General features: G+C 43.3%; 1 protein-coding gene across 2 annotated transcripts; it reads right to left on the bottom strand.

Annotated features, from left to right (window-relative positions):
• Positions 1 to 4,082: 4,082 nt before the first annotated feature.
• LOC117657199 (transmembrane protein 254-like) lies at positions 4,083 to 13,949 on the bottom strand. 2 transcript variants are annotated; one of them, XM_060693698.2, is made up of 4 exons: positions 13,657 to 13,949; positions 11,667 to 11,770; positions 8,627 to 8,686; positions 4,083 to 5,892 (listed from the first exon to the last, which is right to left on the bottom strand). In XM_060693698.2, exons 1-4 carry the CDS (start codon positions 13,765 to 13,767, stop codon positions 5,775 to 5,777), a joined length of 393 nt encoding a protein of 130 aa, XP_060549681.2. In that variant the 5' UTR covers positions 13,768 to 13,949; the 3' UTR covers positions 4,083 to 5,774. The 2 variants fall into 2 exon arrangements, with proteins under 2 accessions (XP_060549681.2, XP_060549682.2); XM_060693699.2 differs by lacking the exon at positions 8,627 to 8,686 and having other exon boundaries at positions 13,657 to 13,919.
• Positions 13,950 to 16,061: the final 2,112 nt, after the last annotated feature.

The following is a 16,061-nucleotide window of genomic DNA, read 5'->3' as shown; positions in this document are numbered from 1 at the left end:
AGGCATCCAAAATACAGAAGTGAACTGACATTTTTATCATATGCTCTCTAGATATTTAACGCTCAAAAATCTAGACCCTTATGGGAAATAGCAACTCCAGACAACCCAATAATTGAAAGATGAAGGTGAGAAACGCAAGATCACTATCGCCCATCTTCTCCCGCTTATGACTGCCTGACTGTAACTTTGTTCCTTGTACCCTTACGATTTATATTGCTTCCTAGTATGATTTGATTGCTTATTTGTACCCTATGACTATCATTAAATGTTGTACCTTATGATTCTTGACAAATGTATCTTGTCTTCTTATATACACTGAGAGCATATGCACCAAAGACAAATTCCTTGTATGTACAATCACACTTGGCCAATAAAGAATTCTATTCTATTCTATTCTATTCTATTCTATTCTATTCTATTCTATTCTATTCTATTCTATTCCATTCCATTCCATTCCATTCCATTCCATTCCATTCCATTCTACTCCTCCACTCCACTCCACTCCACTCCACATTCTATTCCTTATTGTCATGAGTGTTTCCAGGATTGCTGTGGCTACCTGCCTACTCACAAACAGTATGGTTTCAATCAAGCCATCTCCTGTTTGTAATTACCTGCAAGCCTTCCCCGCCCTAGTTAATTGCAGGTTAACTCCCCATATAAGCAAGGACCTTTTGCTTGCTACTTGGGCCTAGACTCCTCGTTTAGGCCTAAATGCACAGCTCCTGCAGGAAGCTTAGTGCAATGCCGCAGATGGGAGAAGAATGCAGATAAGGACTCCAGACGCCGTTACAGAGAAACTCCCACGGATGCTTGCCTTTTGCTGTTTTGTAGCACGCAAGCTATCATCGGGACTGCTGTTGCTGGACCTTTTTCCTCCCACAAGCTTCAAGCAATGTTTGCTGTTTGAACTGTTTTTACTTCAGGTGACTTTTAGCTGTGAAGCTTGTGCTGCCCCCATTATGATTGCCTTGATGATGTATCGACGCCGAAGCTGCTTACCTTCATGCTAGCTTTATTCTTTTGTGAACTGTTTCGGTATTGTGGAGAGGGATCTAGGGAGATAGCCTTGCTTCACATACCCAGATAAGACTTTGTTTTTAATGTGTTTTCTTAAAGACATAGTGCTTTTTAAACGTTTTAAAGTAAATTATATTTTTACACGAGACGCCTCTGTCAGAATCATTTCAGTCTCAGTGTGTTTACTCATGAGCTGGTTCACGGTCTGGGGTACCCCTCAACACCATTTCATAACACTTATTCTGTCCTGTCCTGTCCTGTCCTGTCCTGTCCTGTCCTATCCTATCCTATCCTATCCTATCCTATCCCCGTAACATTTCTGGAGTGACAAAACAATGCAAGTAAAACATGAAGAAGTAGCATTCTTTAGCATGGCTAAAGAAACCCAAATGTATTCCTCGATTAAATATTCACACAACATACAAGAACTATTGCTATTTCAACAAAATTTAAAAAGAATTAATAGTTCCGCAGAAATGAACGTTCTTTAGTAGGTCTGTGTGAGATGACGTTGAAGTGTCTTTAACACTTTGCATTGGGGAAACTCTTGTGTCACATCAAGAGGCGACAGAAAGAAGCTTCAATGGAACACAAGAGTTTTGATCGCAGCAAAGCAATGACACAAGCAGTGATCTTCACAACCCCGTCTAGCAGAGGGACTGAATCGAGGATGTCCTTTTGTGTATCAAAATTGTTGGGCAAGCATTTTCCCATTTGGTGTTGCTGGAGCAGCAAGGATGAGGAGCGCTGTGAGGAACGACCGAGCAAAGTGACTTCAACCTTACAAGCAACGAGGACACATGGCTTAGCAAACCTCCTTTGCTAAAACTTCTGCTGAAGCAGAACATCCTTTCTAAAGTTTACAACATCTACTATGATACTACATTTCAACTGCAAATGTTTGTGCTTCCTTTAATCAATAGTCCTGAGATCTGGATTTGCTCAGAGCAGTAGAAATCCAGAGCCTAAACCGTTTGAAGAAGAGAAGATATTCTGAATTAATTGAACTTCACACCACGTGTTCTGACCCAGGTCACCTAGGCAGGGGCAGGCTTCGACAAAGCCCTTTGTTGCTCTGTTAAATTATACCACAAGTTGGTAAGCAGTGGTGGGTTGCTACTGGTTCGCCTGGTTTGGTCGAACCGATAGCGGCGGCGGCAGGAGGCTCTGCCCATCCACCCAGATGTCATCAAAAATGCTCTGTGCATGCGCAGAACCTTCTGTGCATGCGCAGAAGCACCGCAGGCTCGCAAAGCAAGTGTGCGCACCCGCATGCTGCGGATAGCGAACTGGTAGCGCCGGGATCTGAAACCCACTATTGCTGCATCCCAAACTTCGCTGCAGGTAGCCACCCACAGTCCCACGAACAAAAGCAAGTAAGCAACAAAACCAATTTATAAAAGCAGAGAGGAAGTCCAAAGACAAGGTGCAAGCTCACAGGGTAAGGCCCAGAGTTAAGGTCCACAGGACAAGGCAAGTCCACAAGGCAAAGGCACAGGCAGAAACACCAGTCAAGGCTGAGTTTTTCCAAAGCCCGGGGAGCGCAAACCAAAACAATTGTTCCTGAGAAAGACAAATTCCCCCAGCTTCTGGCTTAAGTCAACCCACACGTGTTATGTCAGGTTTTTGCAGCAAAGCTGACATCCTGAAGGGGAGGGGGGATGCTTCTTGGGGCCAATTGCTTTGAATGCTTTCGCTTTTGCTGTAACCGCATGGGAATTAGAGAAGGGAACTGGGCCATCAGGATGGATTCCCTCCCAGCCGATTCCAGCCCGTTACCCAAGGCTGCGACACCCCGAGGATGACTTGTTATCACCATCCTGCCTCAGAGTTCTCAGAACACCTTTGCAGGATCTGGTAGACATGGGGCCCCGGGTGAGAGTTGAACAAGGGAAATTAGCTTAACGCTTTGCATGGGAATCTGCAGACTCTGCCTGACTTATTTCTCTGCAACCGCTTCTCTCAGTAAAAGTACCATTTGAGAGTCATGCTTTCCTGAGAAGATAGCTGAGGCAGGTCCTTATGAGGAGGGGCGGGGTGACCTTCTCCTAAGCAGTCTCGCAGACCTCCTTTGGGCTTGCCTCTGCTCTACTCTTCGTGCCCTGGATCAAATGGGGGAGGCAGCTGTTCCTTATCAAAGGGGATCTGCTGCCTATCAGCACCACTGCCTGTCTCTAAGGACAGGCAGCTCCCCGTCTGGTTAACAACCTCCCCCAATGCCTCAGGGGCCTGGGACAGCATCGTCCTCAGCCCCCTGGCCTCTCCAAACATTCCCAGGGAGACGTGCCATCCCTGTCGGACGGTCCTGGTTCAAACTCCTCCTCCTCCTCCTCTGACCAGGATCCGCTGGGGCCATGACACTACATTTGTGGTTGTAAGTTGAGTTAGAGCATTTATGTTGCTTTTTTCCTCTTATGCCCTTGAAAATAAAACCTGCCCCATCCAACCCAATGCCCAAAGATTTTCTGCCTTTTAGACCGCCAAATTCAGACTGGCCCAATTTAAAGATTGCTTTGTCATAATATTTGAAAAGCACAATTCTGCTTCAAAGTCTCAAAGGGCTGCAGATTGTTAACAATGCAACACTTCTGCCCTATCTAATTTTCTTAGGAGCCACCGCTTCGAACTCTGCAGAACTTTGGTGAGTCAACACAAAAAGGACAAGACAAGAGACAGGTTATACTCTCAAGCAAGGTCAAGCAAAGGCAAACTACACTATTTGCAAGTTGCTGGGTACCCAACAGGACTCTTGAACATGGAACCTACTCCTGGCCCAAAGAAAACCATGATTAAACCCAAGAAGAAGCCGATATACCGAGCGGGAAAATTGGGTCAAAGTAAAAAGGCAAGGCTGCCAGGATAAGGCTGATTTTTTTGGGTCTCCCAGGCGACCCCCAGCTTTTTGGGTACCCGGGACCGGTTCCATGGAGAGAGATTTTTCTGTGGACTGGAGGGGCTGCTGAACCTTTTATCTACAAGGAATAGAATTTTAGGAATAGAAAAAATAGCTGAATAGTTTAAACTGATTAACCAGATTATAAACAAGTTAGTAGAGAAAAATGTGGTTTTACATTGCAAGCGACTTTATTAGCGCCATGATAAAAACAAAAAGAGCATTTCATTAGAATTGTGAGAAATGTTGCTTAACGGGGTTAACTCATTTCTGAGTTTTTAAAAATATCCTGCTGGGACCAGCCAGATAAAATAATCTGGCTGTGTTTTTCTCCAACCAAGTATAAATTTCAGTACCACGGATGGGGCTTCCCTTTTTTTTTTGCTTGGCCCGGTGGCTAGCATGCCGCAGCCTGGGGCCAGTCCATGGGCTGGGAGTTGGAGACCCCTGTTCTAGAGAACAGTTTCATCTATTTATTGCTCTCTGTCCTCTGTTGGCCTCTACATGCAAATATAAAGTCCCATTGACCTACTGCAGTTAATAAGGTAGCAAGTGAAGGAAATACTAACAGAGCAGCATAAGGCACCTATTGTAGGCTGAATCTGTTGTCCGATCTGACAACAATATTATTGTCCTGATCCATACAGGTAGTCCTCTACTTACAACCAAAATTGAATCAAAATTCATGTTGCTCAGGGAGTAATTTGTTGAGGAAGTTTTGCCCCATTTTATGACTTTTCTTGCCATGTTTGTTAACTGAATCACTGCAGTTCTTAATAGCAATAGCAATAGCACTTAAGACTTCTATACCGCTTTACCATGCTTTACAGCCCACTCTAAGTGGTGTTAGAGAGTCAGCATCTTGCCCCCTAATTAATTAAATTAGTAACAGGGTTGTTACGCGAATCTGGTTTTCCCTGTTGACTTCGCTTGTCAGAAGGTTGCAAAAAAAGGTTATTACATGACCTGCGATTATTGTAAATGTGAGTCCAAATGTAAATCACGTGACCACAGTGCTGCAATGGTCGTAAGTGTGAAAAATTGTCGTAAGTCGCTTATTTCAGTGCCGAGGTAAGTGGACAGCTGTAAGTCGAGGACTACATCTATTGAAAACAGGATTATTTCCCAAAATTAACACTGTAACAGCTCTTACCCTAACCCCGAGGTCTCTTTTTATCATTAAATACAGAATAGAAAATGTAAGATACCGTATTTTTTTGGAATATAAGACACACTTTTTTGTCTCCCAAAAGGGGGTGTCTGTGCGTCTTATAGACCGAATACTGCCAAAACCCTACCCACCCACTGGCTGTTCTTTGGCCTCCGTACGGCCCGTTTTTGAGCCTTTTTTCGGCCCATTTTCAAAGCTATCAAAGATCCAGTGTCAGCTGACAGATTTTCAGCCAAAAAAAGCAGAGAAAATGGGCTGAAAAAAGGCTCAAACACGAGCCAAAAAAAAGGCTCAAAAAAGCCCTCAAAAATGGGCCAAAAAAAAGCCTAAAAAACAGGCTGAAAAAAGCCCCCAAAACAGAACGGAAAAAGGCCGGAAAAAAGGGCCGAAAATGGGGTTCACGGAAGCCAAAAACTTTTTGTTGTTTTTCTCTTCTAAATTTAGATGTGACTTATAGTCTGAAAAATACGGTACTACTATCTTTGAACAGCAGGTCTTCTGTAAGAAGGTGAGAATTTTCTATTCCCTTTTTAAAATGTGATTTCTGCTTTATCAACTTACAAGTTTATCACCAGGGTGCCCCAATACCAAAGGGTGGCTTTTTTCAGTCAAATGCCAAAATACGGAGAGATCCTTCGGTGTTAAGGGCAATATCATCCCGTTTCTGTTTCCTTTTCCAGTTCCAATTCTTCATTGGGTTTTCTTGGGTGGCTTGTAAACCAGCAGAAAATAAAGTGAAAAGATGCCACACACCAACGTTTGAATGAACCACCGAAGCTGCGTCTTGCTGTCCGTGATGCCTTTCTTACTGTGAGGAAAAAAGAGGGAAATTCCACAATATTTATTTAGTTGGGAAAATGGTTCAAGCTTAACTAAAGTTGCGTGATCTTCGGCGCTTATTCTGCAATCAAAAAAACAAGCTGCTAACATCCTTCTCGAGTATTCACAGCGTGGACCGCAATTCCCAGTTACAAAACCTATTTTGGATCTGAATATAAACCTGGATGAAGGTTATTTTACTTATTCTTCTTATTCTGCACTGATATTTGCACTGCTGATGTTACCTACCATATTTTCAGACTATAGGACGCATCTAAATTTAGAAGAGGAAAACAACAAAAAAAAACATTTTTGGCCTCTGTGAGTCCCATTTTTGGACCTTTTTTTGGGCCTTTTTTTTTTGTCCTTTTCAAGCCTTTCTTCGGCCCATTTTCAAGGCTTTTTGGGGGGGGGATTTTTGAGCCTTTTCTTGGCCCATATTTTAGTCCTTTTTGGCCGGTTTTTTTCAAAAAAATGGGCTGATAAAAGCCTCAAAAATGTGCTGAAAAAAGCCTCAAAAATGGGCTGAAAAAAGCCCTGAAAACAGACTGAAAAGGGCCTGAAAAAGGCCGAAAAAAGGCCCGAAAAGAGGCCGAAAAATGGCCAGCGGATGGGCAGAGCTTAGGCAATATTTGGTCTATACGATGCACAGACATTTTCACCCTCTTTTGGGAGACAAAAAAGTACATCTTATAGTCCAAAAAATACGGTAGTTTGGCAATGAAACGTCTGCCAGAAAACCACCAAGAACCCAAGTCTTCTTCTGCTGCTGCTCCTTCTTGTATAACCCAACTTCTCACCCTGCTTATGTTTTCAGATCAATTCCTTAGAGGGGGACTGCATTAATTATTGGTTAGCAACCCACAGAGAATCAACCGAGTTGTGAATATGTTTTCGTGCAACGAGAACACACTGGGTTGGGTGAGTAATTGCTTCTATTTATGATGGTTGTAGTGTCCCAGGGCTACCTGATCCTCTTTTGATGACTGTCTGACAAGCCAAGCCAATGGGGGACCCAGGTTCACGTAAGAACCCTGTTACTAACTTAACCTTTGCAGTGATTCACTTAACAACTGTGGCATGAAAGCTCGTAAAAGGGGGCAAAGGTCATTTAACAACTGCCTCACTTAGCAACAGAAATTTTGGGCTCAATTGTGTTCATAAGTCAAGGACTTATCTATATTGGAATGGAAAATCATATTATTTCTGAATATTTTCCATCCATCTATGCCATGATTAACGTGGGAGTCCTTTCTGCAAGCTTTTAGTTATGGGAGGCAATGTCCCTCACTCAGATACCAAATAAGACAGACCCAGATTGCAACATATATTTAGGACTGCAGGAAAAACAGCTGCAACCAGACTGCCTTCGATTGAGGACCTCTATACTGCATGAGCCAGAAAGAGGGCTGTGAAAATATTTACAGACCCCTCACATCCTGGACATAAACTGTTTCAACTCCTACCCTCAAGACAACGCTATAGGGCACTGCACATCAAAACAACCAAACACAAGGAAAGTTTTTCCACCCCATGCCATCCCTCTGCTAAACAACAAATTCCCACAACACGGTCTTATGCCCTGGGATGTCAAACCACCTAATAAGGCTGTATTAACCATTAGTCTCCTTATCTTTTCATCTTTCCTATTATCTACTTCCTTAGCTTCTTATGACTATAACTTTGTTGTGTGTATCTTATGATTTATGTTGATTGCTTTTAGAGTATCCGATTAAGATTTCTTGTGCCCTTTGATGTTAAATCATCTAATAAGAGCACCCAGAAACTACAGACGGTCCAGAATGCGGCCGCGCAGATAGTGACAGTAGCTGCATGGCGCTCCCACATAACACCTCTCCTGCGTGAGCTGCACTGGCTCCCAGTGGTCTTCCGGGTGCGCTTCAAGGTGTTGGTTATCACGTTTAAAGCGCTCCATGGCATAGGACCTGGATACCTTCGAGACCGTCTGCTGCCACCAACGACCTCCCACCGACCGGTGCGCTCCCACAGAGAGGGCCTCCTCAGGGTGCCATCGGCCAAGCAATGTAGACTGGTGGCCCCCAGGGGGAGGGCCTTCTCTGTGGGGGCACCTGCTCTCTGGAATCAACTGCCCCCAGAGATACGAAGAATTCAAGACCTCGGTGCCTTCCGCCGTGCCCTGAAGACCTTCCTTTTTCAGCAAGGCGGGCTGGCTTAATGCTTTTTAAATGTTTTTAATATGTTTTGTTATTGTTTTTTTAACTTTGGGGCCAAATTTATATATATCTTTTTAAATTGTTTTTAATGTTTGTATCTATGTTTTTTACTTTGGCTGTACACCGCCCTGAGTCCTTCGGGAGAAGGGCGGTCTATAAATTTGATAATAAATAAATAAATAAAATAAGGCTGTATCGCCTATTATCCTTCTCATCTTTCCTATTATCTACTTCCTTAGCTTTTTATGACTATAACTTTGTTGTTTCTATCTTATGATTTATGTTGATTGCTTTTACTTAGTATCCGATTATGATTTTTGCCGATTGCTTATTTAGTATCCTATGACTATCACTTTGTACTCCCAATTTGTACTTCTTTTTTCTATTCTGTATCCTATTCTGTTCTGCTCTATTCTATTCCGTTTTATATTCTGTTCACAAAGATTATTTCTAGATGTAGTAAACTACCGTGCCAACCCAACTCAAAGTGTGCCACCTTCAACTCCTGAAGAAGTTAGGAGAACTTACTTGCATAACCAGATACTCAAACACGCTTCACCGATATGAAGTAACCAAGTCACCGCATATCTGTAATTAAGAAAAACGGCACCAGAGTGTCAGAGAATTCATGACTGGCAGAGACATGGTAACAAGGTCAGCCAATGAATAGGCATAGCAATTCGATCAGCCAATGGGGACTGCTTGGAAACTGAAACTAGTCTGCTGAATTGAAACTGAAATTCATTTCTGCTGTTCTCTCATCTGCCTGTGCTTTTTGCCTGTAACTATCACGTTGGAAGAATCTGCTTTTGGTATTGTATGTGTTATTATGTACCATATTTTTCAGAGTATAAGACGCTCCGGACTATAAGACACACCTACCTTTTTCGGTGAGGAAAACAAGAAAAAGAAATCTGCCTCTGCCTCATCAATTTTGCCTCGTTACAGCAAACAGCAAACAGCCTGCTTTATTTTCATTTTTGTTTTCAGTATAGCTTGATTAGCACAAGAAAAAAAATCTTCTCCCAGCAATTTTCCTCCTTGCAGCAAGCAGCAGAGGCCCGCACATCAATAGGCAATGGCAATCCCTGCAGCCTGAAACAGCTGACCGTCGGGAGGCCAATCCAATGGACAATCAACTTGTGCTAATTAGGCTGTGCTGAAGCTGAAATGGGCTGTTTCTTCTTGCTGCTTGTTGCAAGGAGGTAAATTGCTGGGAGGCAGAGGCCAAAGGGTGGGAGCCAGTGGGTGGGTCTGGCTACATTCAGTAAATAAGACACACCCAAATTTTTACCCCCTTTTAGGGGGGGGAAATGTGCATTTTATACCCCGAAAAATACAGTATATAAAGAGAAGTTAATGAATCCTGCTGAATCAGTTACCTGTGTGTGCTTTCTGGATTTGATTTTTGCAACAAACTCTGACAAAGAGTTGTCAAGAATAAATTAGATGTCAGTTCAGAAAAGGGAAAGGGTGAAACTCTCCCTCGGGTCTCAATAATTCATAAGGTTATAAAGTGATTCAAATTCAAAAACAAAACAAAAAAGGGTTACAGAGGCAACACCTTAAAAAACAAGTCACAACTTTTCTTGGACTTGTCCAGCATATGAAGCTTGGGTGTGTTTATTCCTCTTAATCTTTCTTTTCCAAATTCAGATTATTGCCATGCTAATTGATATAGTTGTGTTGTGAGATATGTCTGTGAGAACATCCCAGCTGCTCTGGATTCAACATTTATTTGAAAGAAAACCAATTCTTAAAGCCAAAATATACCGGGAGTCACCCACTATTGGGTGATGGGTTACACAGACTGAATATCTACACTCACTTGGCAAGTCTTTTTTTTTTGCTATCTTCCCCAGAAGTCTTCTACAGAAGCATTCTTAAGGCTGAAGCATTCCTAAATTTGATTCCTCAACTTTGAATTTCTCTAACTCCTGCCATGACCAGAATTTGGTCTTGCTTCTCTAGGAGGTTGAATGAGTCAGCATTGGCGCAGGTTCTAGATTTCTTCTGTCTTCTGGTCAATTGTGACCATGGAATTTGCCTTGTTATTTGGCCTCAAGTGATTGGAAAAGTTTAGTGAACTGGAGGCATCAGTTAAGAAAAGGAAGGGAAGGGCTAAGAAGGAAAAAGGCCTGAAGGGGAGTAGGTGGAAAAAGGAAGAGAAGGGGAAGTGTGTGTCCCAGATTGTCCTGCAAAACTCCTCTGGGATCTGTCCATATTTGATGGAACTCAGAAAACCATTTTGAGTTTTGTTTCTGATGACTTCCAAAACACCATGTTTGATCATAGAAACATATTTCTATGTTCTGTGTTGGGATGGCTTGACCTCAAAACATCATTCTGGGTAAAAAAAAATCTTTGATTTCCATTATTCTCCATAATCCTAGACTTTCCAAAACTCGGTTTCAAAATCCAGAAGACAAGACACTGCTAAGAATTCTGAATGTCGCAATAAACACCTCTGGAAGTTGGGAAATACTGCCCCAAACTGATCAGAGCCCAGCTTTCTCTTGGCAAAGGTAACCAGCTTTCTCTTCTTGCAACAGGACAGTTCGTTGAATTGCTATCCGTCAAGCATGTGTTAAAATTCCAGTTAAGCTGGTTATTGTTCATGCCTATAGACAAAAATCTGGTCACCTAAGGTCAGCACTAAATTGGTATTCGATAAGATTTAACAGAATTCAAGAGGATGGGACATCGACCATTATTTGTGGAAATGTAATGACTCCAGGCTGATAGCTCTCTTGACTCTGCCTTAGCGCTCTGTCTGTCCTTCTCCTATACCGTCCTAAAAACGTTGTCTTCTGCAGCAAGACAAGCTGTCTAAAGATGCACATTACTTGGGTAATGCCTGCCTGTTTCCTGACCATCTGGAAACCAAGTTTCCTGCATGTCCATATAAACATCTGGCTTATTATGAGCCGTGGTGACGCAGTTATTAGAATGCAGTATTGCAGTCAAACTTTTCCCACAGTTCGATGAACTATGAAGTTCGATACTGACCAGCTTGAGGTTGACTCAGCTTTCCATCCTTCTGAGATCAGTAAAATGATGACCAAGATTGTTGGGGGCAATAGGCTGACTCTGTAAATGGCTTAGAGAGAGCTGTAATACACTGTAAAGCGGTATATAAGTCTAAGTGCTATTGTTATTGATTCAACCTTCCATCCTTCCGAGTTCGGTAAAATGAGGACCCAGATTGTTTGGGGGCAAAATGCTGACTCTATAAACCACTTAGAGAGGGCTGCAAAGCACGGTGAAGCGGTATATAAGTCTAAGGGCTTTGGCTATTCAGCGGTGAAAGGAACTTACCTTCGTTACTGGTTCGAGAATGTGAGCATGGGCGCCTCTTCTGCGCATGCGCAGAGCCTTCTGCAAATGTGCAGAGGGTCAAAAATGGGATGTAATGATGTCCTGGCAGGTAGGTGGAGCCTCCCACCGCCGGCGCTACCAGTTCGCGCGAAATGGATAGATCCGGTCAGATTTCACCGCTGTGGCTATTGCTATTGGCCAAATAGCCTCTACAAGGAACGTGTGTCCCCAAATGTTGAAGTCAACTTACCCTACATGGAAAACAGGTTTGTGGTTCTCCTGCAGATATTGTGTGAATTTTCCTAACGGACCCAGACCATCATAGGGGATTCTTGAAGGTGCCAAGACAGCACACTGAAGAGGGAAAAGGGAAGGTTGGTTTTATTAGCACTACTCAAGCTTCTCCCCAGATTGTTCCAATTTGCACACCGGTTCCTTTTTCATTCCCCTTGTCATCTTCACAACCAAATTTAAAGGGGAGTAAGAAAAGAGGTTCTGCTGTTATACTTTACATAACCTGTACACAATTGTACAAACCAACAACACTTTTTTTTTTTTAAAAAAAGGACATGGTTTATATAATGTGCACTTTTCTAGAATGGGGGAATTCAGCAAACCAAGATAATCCATCGATAGAAGATGACAATAATACTGTGTTTCCCTGAAAATAAGACCCTGTCTTGGCTATAGTCTAAAGAAAAGAAGAATAAGGGGTGACATGATAGCAGTCACTCAATATTTGAGGGGCTGCCACAAAGAAGAGGGGGTCAAATTATTCTCCAAAGCATCAGAAGGCAGGACAAAAAACAATGGTTGGAAACTAATCAAAGAGAGAAGCAACCTGGAATTAAGGAGAAACTTCCTGACAGTGAGGACAATTAACCAGTGGAACAACTTGCCTTCAGAAATCACGGATGCTCCATCACTGGACGCTTTTAAGAAGAGACTGGACAGTCACTTATCTGAGATGGTATAGGTTCTCCTGCTTGAGCAGAGGGCTGGACTAGAAGACCTCCAAGGTCCCTTCCAGCTCTGTTCTACTCTATTGTCTGTGACTCGGGTCACAGAGAAACAAACACACATTATTTTATTATTTAGCGTATGGCAAATACGTGGATTGGCAAAAACATTCGAACATGGTTTAAATGTTAACATCCAGTCCACCCAGCCATTCAAAGACAAACACACAAAGGCAGATAAACTAAATTTCCTAATGTCATTTATTTCCGGGCTATCTAAGCAGTTCTGCTACCCTATGGCATCATTTCCATAAAAGAGAAAATAGAGGGAGTCCTTGACTTACGGCCACAAGTGGACCCCAAATTTATGCTGCTAAGCAAGCCAAAAAAAAAAAAAAAAACCCAAGCAAAACTTGAGACAGTCTCCTCCTTTCCCTGTAATCCCCCCCTCCCCGGTTGCACACGATGGGGTTTGGTTCTGGGGAGGAAACCCCTCTGTCCCCGTCCTCCCTGCTCCTGGCAAATAGCACGTGGGGACAGGAGGGCTCAGGGCTCAGTGTGCCCTTCTCCAAAGAATGCTGCACTTCTCCCACCCACTTCTGTGCTGGCCACCCCAGCTCCCTCCCCAGCCCCCCAGCCCTGCCTCTCTATCTATCTATTCTCTATATATCCATCTATCTCTCTCTCTTTATCTCAGCTCTGTCAGCTCTCTACCTCTGCCTCTATCTCTCTATATTTACATCTATCTACATACCTCTACTTTTACCTCTACCCCCCCACCTCTGTGTGTATCTCTCTCTATCTCAGCTCTATCAGTTCTCTCTCTGTCTGTCTCTGTCTCTGTCTCTGTCTCTCTACCTCTATCTCTTCCCTCTCTCCCTCCCTCCCTCCATCTATCTATCATTTTCTCTCTCTCTCTCTCTCACTATCTATCTCAGCTCTATCAGTTCTCTCTCTCTGTCTGTCTCTGTCTCTGTCTCTATCTCTATCTCTATCTCTCTACCTCTATCTCCTCTCTCTCTCTCTCTCTCTCCCTCCCTCCATCTATCATTCTCTCTATCTATCTCACTATCTATCTCAGCTCTATCAGTTCTCTCTGTCTGTCTCTGCCTCTATCTCTCTACTTCTATCTCTACACACACACTCTCTCTCTTTCTCTCCCTCCCTCCCTCTATCTATCTATCATTCTCTCTCTCTATCTATCTCAGCTCTTCCAGCTCTCTCTCTGTGTCTGTCTCTGCCTGTCTCTCTCTCCCTCCCTCTCGTCTCTCCCCTCCTTACGCCGTAGTATAGCATACTGGCCACGATCAGCAACACTACAAACGGTCTGGTCCTTCGGAAGTAGGTGGCCGGGTCGTGGGAACGAGCGGCGGACGCTGACCGGGACGCCATTCTCCTCCGGGTTGGCTCTGCCCACGGCTGCCCGAGCCACGGAAGAAGAAGAGCCTTTGCCAGGCCGGCCCCGAGGAGGAGCCGCTCCGCCTTTGCCTCCGCGGAATGGCAGAGCCGGGTCAGGCGAGGATGGGGGGAGGGCGCACGTGGGAATGCCTCCCTCTGGACCCGCCAGGTGGGCGGGTGGGCGGCGTTCACTGTTTGGGGATGATTCCAGCTTCTTTTGCAGCAGTCCGGAGGACGCTAAGCACTGCACGGATTGCTCCGCCTTTTCTCTCCGGAGAGAGCTTTAGTTGGGGGTGGGCTTTTTTAGGGGGGGGGGCGGCGAGAGGGGCGTCCCTCTTTCTATTTTTCTATGAAATTAAAAAAGAAAAAGAATCACTCGTGTGCTTAAGGTAACCCACCTGGCGAGGCAACCAACTTCTCAAGGAACCTGCGTCGGGATTAAATGGATTTTTGGGGAGGGGGCTTTAAATCTGTGTGTCTGTCTGTCTATGTATCCATGTATCCATCTGTCAGAAATGGTGTAGGGTTTCCTGCTTCAGCGGGGGGCTGGACTAGATGACCTACAAGGTGCCTTCCAACTCTGTTAATCCACCCACCATCTATCTAGCCATCCATCAACTTATTTGCTTATTTATTTACTTATTTATTTGCTTATTTTATTTAAAAAGAATTATTTATGTGTTTGTTTGTTTGTTTGACCAGCTTTAGTTCTCCCACTTCCCTTTGTAACAAAGTCATCACAGGTTTTATTTTGGAGATGCATTGCGATTTTTATGGATACTAGAAGGCATCCAAAATACAGACGTGAACTGACATTTTTATCATATGCTCTCTAGATATTCAACGCTCAAAAATCTAGACCCTTATGGGAAATAGCAACCCCAGACAACCCAATAATTGAAAGATGAAGGTGAGAAACGCAAGATCACTATCGCCCATCTTCTCCCACTTATGACTACCTGACTGTAACTTTGTTCCTTGTACCCTTACGATTTATATTGATTGCTTCCTAGTATGGTTTGATTGCTTATTTGTACCCTATGACTATCATTAAGTGTTCTACCTTATGATTCTTGACAAATGTATCTTTTCTTTTTATATACACTGAGAGCATATGCACCAAAGACAAATTCCTTGTGTGTCCAATCACACTTGGCCAATAAAGAATTCTATTCTATTCTATTCTATTCTATTCTATTCTATTCTATTCTATTCTATTCTATTCTATTCTATTCTATTCTATTCTATTCTATTCTATTCCATTCCATTCCATTCCATTCGTCCAGTCCAGTCCAGTCCAGTCCAGTCCAGTCCAGTCCAGTCCACTCCACTCCACTCCACTCCACTCCACTCCACTCCTTATTCTATTCCTTATTCTGTCCTGTCCTGTCCTGTCCTATCCTATCACCGTAACATTTCTGGAGTGACATAACAATACAAGTAAAACATGAAGAAGTAGCATTCTTTAGCATGGCTTGACAATAAACCCAAATGTATTCCTAGATTAAACAGGCACACAACATACAAGAAATATTGCTATTGTTTCAACAAAATTTAAAAAGAATTAATAGTTCCGCAGAAATGAATGTTCTTTAGTAGGTCTGTGTGAGATGACATTGAAGTGTCTTTAACACTTTGCATTGGGGAAACTCTTGGGTCACATCAAGAGGTGAAAGAAAGAAGCTTCAATGGAACACAAGAGTTTTGATCTCAGTAAAGCAATGACACAAGCAGTGATCTTCACAACCCCCTCTAGCAGAGGGACTGAATCGAGGATGTCCTTTTGTGTATCAAAATTGTTGGGCAAGCATTTTCCCATTTGGTGTTGCTGGAGCAGCAAGGATGAGGAGGGCTGTGAGGAATGACCGAGCAAAGTGACTTCAACCTTACAAGCAAGGAAGACATATGGCTTAGCAAACCTCCTTTGCTAAAACTTCTGTTGAAGCAGAACATCTTTTCTAAAGTTTACAACATCTCCTATGATACTACACTTCAATTGCAAATGTTTGTGCTTTCTTTAACCGATAGCCCTGAGATCTGGATTTGCTCAGAGCGATAGAAATCCAGAGCCTAAATGATTTGAAGAAGGGAAGATACTCTGAATTAATTGAACTTTATGCCACATGTTCTGACCCAGGTCCTCTAGGCAGAAGCAGGCTTCGAAAGAGTCCTATGTTGCTCTGTTAAATTACACCGCAAATGGCCTTACAATGGTTGGAAAGGCTGCACCAGGGGTGAAATCTATTTACCTTCCCTACCGGTTCGGAAGTGCGCACGCATGCGCCATC

The sequence above is a fragment of the Pantherophis guttatus genome, chromosome 6 (assembly GCF_059756535.1).
Source record: "Pantherophis guttatus breed Tessera chromosome 6, ASM5975653v1, whole genome shotgun sequence".
NCBI lineage: Eukaryota > Metazoa > Chordata > Lepidosauria > Squamata > Colubridae > Pantherophis > Pantherophis guttatus.
The sequence above is the reverse complement of the archived record's forward strand: the minus strand, read 5'-3'. Positions and strand labels throughout refer to the sequence as shown.